The sequence below is a fragment of the Protobothrops mucrosquamatus genome, unplaced genomic scaffold (assembly GCF_001527695.2).
Source record: "Protobothrops mucrosquamatus isolate PMUCROS unplaced genomic scaffold, P.Mucros_1.0 scaffold1038, whole genome shotgun sequence".
In the NCBI taxonomy this organism is placed as follows: Eukaryota; Metazoa; Chordata; class Lepidosauria; order Squamata; family Viperidae; genus Protobothrops; species Protobothrops mucrosquamatus.
Genome location: NW_015387270.1, coordinates 293,937 through 298,636, shown reverse-complemented (window position 1 = coordinate 298,636; position 4,700 = coordinate 293,937). Strand labels below are relative to the sequence as shown.

At 40.7% G+C, this 4,700-nt stretch overlaps 1 protein-coding gene across 1 annotated transcript in view; it reads left to right on the top strand.

Annotated features, from left to right (window-relative positions):
- The first annotated feature begins 750 nt into the window (after nucleotides 1-750).
- SLC35F6 (solute carrier family 35 member F6) overlaps nucleotides 751-4,700 on the top strand; it is a 13,688-nt gene continuing 9,738 nt past the window's right edge. Inside the window, exon 1 of the mRNA XM_015819985.1 lies at nucleotides 751-869. Within this exon, the coding sequence (XP_015675471.1) occupies nucleotides 793-869 (77 nt within the window). The 5' untranslated portion in view covers nucleotides 751-792. The remainder of the gene's footprint in view (nucleotides 870-4,700) is intronic.

Below are 4,700 nucleotides of genomic sequence, written 5' to 3'. Positions count from 1 at the left end.
GAATTTTCTTTGCAATAGTACTGCTAAGCTTACCATTGCTTTATTTCAAAATGTTTCTTCAACTTTTCAGTCTGGCCTTCAGGAATGGAATATCTTAATGATCTCCCACCTAAGTATTAACCAAGTCGAATTCTCCTTAATTTTTTAAGATGAGCAATGTGGGACAAGGGCCTCTAGCAGAAACACTTCCTTCTCTGTCTGCAGTTTCAGTTCCATATCCATATCTAGCAAGCCTAATTTCTGCCCAGCTCTGCTATTCCTTACTTACTTCGCGCTAACAGCAAAATCTGGGTCTTTCTCTAAAATGCTTGGCTCAAATTAGTTTTTCAACCGTCACTCCTTAGGACTGCAGCACAAACAATGCACATTGTGATCGTTAGGGAGGCCAATAGCTAAGGACAAATCCCTTCTTGACAATAACAAGCTGAACGGAAGAGGAAGCTTCACCGGCCGAACTCCTGCCTGCTTTCAGTTAAAGCGCACAGCCTCCGCTTCTCTTCCGAAAAGACTCCTCTGCCGCCTAATCTGCTCGCAAAGCATCCCTCGACTTCCAGTGAGGGAGGGAGGAAGGGGGGGGAGAGAGAGGACAGAGTCACGAGCTCCCCCACCCCACACACACACACACGGTCGTTGCTGAGAAGGCGGCTTGGAAGACGTGGGCGCCCTTGCCAGCGCAGCCGACTGTCAGCTGATCGATGGCGGTCATGTGACGTGCCGAGGAGGAAATGCACCCGAGCCGCTGCAGGGGATAGTTGGGGCTGCCTGCTTACTTGAGAGCGGCAGGCAGCAGCGATGGCCTGGACGAGGTACCAGCTGTGCTTGGCGGCGCTGATGCTGATCACCGGCTCCATCAACACGCTTTCCGCGAAGTAAGTCGGGGTGGGACGTGAGGAGGCAGCCCCGACAGCGTCTCGTCCTTTCTGCCCGCGTTGGCTCGGGGTGGGGAATAGGGCGAGATGGAGCGTGGGAAGAGCAGATGCCGTTAAGGAAAAAAAAAAAGCAAGTGGGGCACCCCAAAGAGCGACCGAGGTTTGCGAAAGGAGTGTAAGGAATGGCGGGGGGTTGGGGGGGGATGGAGGGAATAGTCTGTGATGAACTCAGTGAGATCCTCCATTCTTCCAAAACATGGAGGGGAAAGGCACTGATGATGCTACCTAGTTTGGATAATGAAAGGTTTGCAAGAAAACAACCAAGCCCTCAGAACACCAAGGACCCCTCATTTCAACCCTGAGCTACAAATATTCTCTTTTAAGAGTCTCTTACCGTGCTCTTGTGTACTTGCCTGAATGCCATTTTTTTTCCCCAGAATAATTGGAATCTGTTGAGCAGGTTAGCTAGACATTAATTGCAGTTTTCAGAGTTGGGGGGGGGGTCGTTCATATAATGGATTAACCTAAAGATTATCAACCCATAGTTGCTAGGTTCTCTTACTTGATACACCCCCAAAATAAGTTATATTATGGCTTAATGTGATGGTACCATACTGGTACTGTATGGGTTCCCATTGAATTAGAGTTACTTAACCCCATTACATTATACCCATTATGTGAACTGAGCCAGTATGTTCCCAGTTGCTGGGAAATGCCAACAGGATACCATTTTATTGTAAGCTGCCCAAAGTCACTTAGGTGAATAAATAAATAAAATCAAGCTTCAGAACTTACATCGTGTTTAATAGCTTCTGAGAGATAATTTTTGCTCATTGTGAAACTGAACTGAAGGACTTTGATCCTGCACAGTTCTTCTGAGGGTCCTATCACAATTTTACACATTGTGTTGAAGTCAGGCCTCTTTCACCAGGGTTAGTAGAATAATCCACATCAGTTGAGTTCACACAGCATGCTTTGCTGTACACCTTGATTTACAAATCACAATTGCTGGGATTAGATATCAGGCTAGAAGCAAAAAAAAGGCAATTCAGGATGATAAATAAGTCCTTCCACTTAACCTGACTGTGGTATCTGCTTTAACTGGCCAAAGTATATTTTAGCAGATGCAAATAACTGCGAAACTAGGGATGACAAGTGTACACAAATAGGAAGGGGGGGGCTCAGTTTGTCAAGAAGCTCATTTTCTCCTTCCTGTTTCCATTTATTGGACATGAGGGAAATATCCTGGAGATAAAAAGCTACTCCATATATTAAGGGCCCCCAGTTTCCTGGAAGGATTTCTCTTTTAACTTCATCACCCATTTTTCTCTTTGGTTGCTTTGCCTATTCTGTCTGAAACAAGGGGATTGCTACTGCAAGATAAGATAGAAGACAGAGCAGATCTCAAGATTGAGAAGGTAGCCAACTGTTGATCAATGACTATTCTTATCATTTGTTTATAGCACTTATTGCAGTGGAAAAAGAAAAATACACTGAATTGACACCTCTTTGAATGAAGAGGAATGTAGTGAAGCCTGATTTATTCAGAGAAACAAAAATGTAATATTGTGATAGATTCTGAATGGAAATGAATATATATTTCAGCAGTAGATACTTGCTTCATTTTTTTCTAGTATAAAATATCTACCAACAATTTATGCTTCTTCATTGTCTCCAATTTTGGTGTATAAAGTATATTCTATCTCTTTTCAACCTTTTTATAACACTCCTTAAATGTCAGCGTAGAACTATTCAGATACTTCTGTTGGTGCATAAAGTTGGACAAATGAGACATTCAAAGGTTTAGTTTGGATTTGATCAGCTATTATTTTTGCATTTAGTGCTTTGAAGCTGTCAACTGATTCGTGATATTTATTTGTTATCAGTGCTTCTGATGGTGTCACTTCCAGAACAATACTGCATAAACTCATCTGACCAAAAATTATCTCAGTGATGCCAGGAATGCCTATTTGATCATTGTCATTTCTTTCTTGATGTCTAGCTTTGCATTGTTCATGCTTGAGACATTCCACATCTCAATTCTGTTCATTTTCTTCCATGTAGGTGGTTCTTTTTATCATAGTCAGTATTCACTCTCCTCAAATATTTCTCTTTCTACATCATTTCCTAGTTTGCTCATAGCACATTTTTGTTCTTCCCAACTAGCATGTTTGATATTTTTTTTGCCTGGGAGTAGATCGTAAGGTATTTTCCAGCTCTCCCTATTGATCCACTTGGAATCAACATACTGTATAGATGTGTTTACAATTAATATGGCTGGATTCCCCAACCTAGTGTCCTCCAAATGGATTGGGTTTAAATTTGTATAAACCAGCCAACTTAGCCAAATATAGCTGCATGAAGACATCCAGTTGGGAAAAATTGTCTGAGTCTGAGGCTTCTGTTCTTAAATCTGTCTCATAATACCTGGTTGCATTTCTTCTACCTATAGGTTTCCTCTGATGGTTGTAAACATTGAAGAATCTGTGTAACTCTTAGGAGTTGTAGCTATATTCCTGATTCTTCCAAATTTCATCAGCTAAATCTCTGCCACAGATTTGTTTTGACTTTTTCCAAGCTCTACTGCTGAGTAAGCAAACTTGAAAGATGACAAGTAATGACATTTTGGGGGAGCATATCTGTGCTCTAAAAATTTCCTAGTTTATTGAAAGAAACCTGTGGGTGTAGCTGCTTTAAACGTGTTTGCACATGTTGTATTATAGTATTTTTAAACTCATATGATTTGTGAATGATTACACAGCCTTGTCCAAGAATTGTTACGAGGCTTAGATGGAAGCCTCGTAGGAAGAGCAGGACAATTATGTCTGAGTGTGGCTGAATTTGGGAATGGATGACATATAAATCTGTAATAAATAATAAATAGTTGGCCAGATTTGGTTTTGCCTCTACTCCATCAGCTTGCTGGTATATACTGGCAAGATGGAGAGAGCTGGTGGTTCAGGGACTTTACTTTTACAAGTTCTCAAAACTTCAGTAGTTCCCAACAGTCAGATTGCCCCTTACTCCCAACTTTTTCAGGTCCCTCCTCATAATACAATTCTGAATGTAGCCTTTGCCATCATTCCTTAGCTCTCATGTTACTGCATTTTGTATCTCATTTTGTTGTCTTCTACATGTTGAAATATGGCCCAAGCAAGCCATATTGTGGTTGATATAGGAATTTTGCTCAGCTATTCAGTTTCTTGACTTTCTAGTGATATCATCAAAGTTTGTTTTTTTACTTCTGTGGAAAGTAGGTATTAGGTTGGGTGAATGGGATTTCATCCCTGCCTTACCCTTAAAGTTCCATCTCAGAAGAAGTCTGAAATGGTACCACAGAAATTCATTATGCTTAATACTGTGGCCTAATTCACACAACAATCTAAAAAAAATATGGTGGTGACTTATGTTGAATCTAGAACTATCTAAATTGATGTTGTCAGTGCTGCCTGTCAGAGAGGCTTTTCACGTTTCCAGACATAAAATTTGCTCTACTCATCCTGGAGCTGCTAAGGATTTATTTTACACGCAGAGTAGTTATGCTACTAAGCTATGCTCTTTCCTCTGATCTAGCTTTTCTATTGTGAACTAAAAGCTCTTATAGACACTCCATCTGATATGGTTAATGGTTAATGGTTAATTTAATTTGTATACCGCCCTTCTCCCGTAGGACTCAGGGCGGTTCACAGCATATTAAAAACACAAATACAATATACAGGATACAAAAAAATCATACAAAAATACACAAAATAACCCCACTAAAACCTAATTAAAAGCCAAATATTGATTGCTGTGTTCCCATTAAAATTACTTTTTAAAAACGTCCCTACC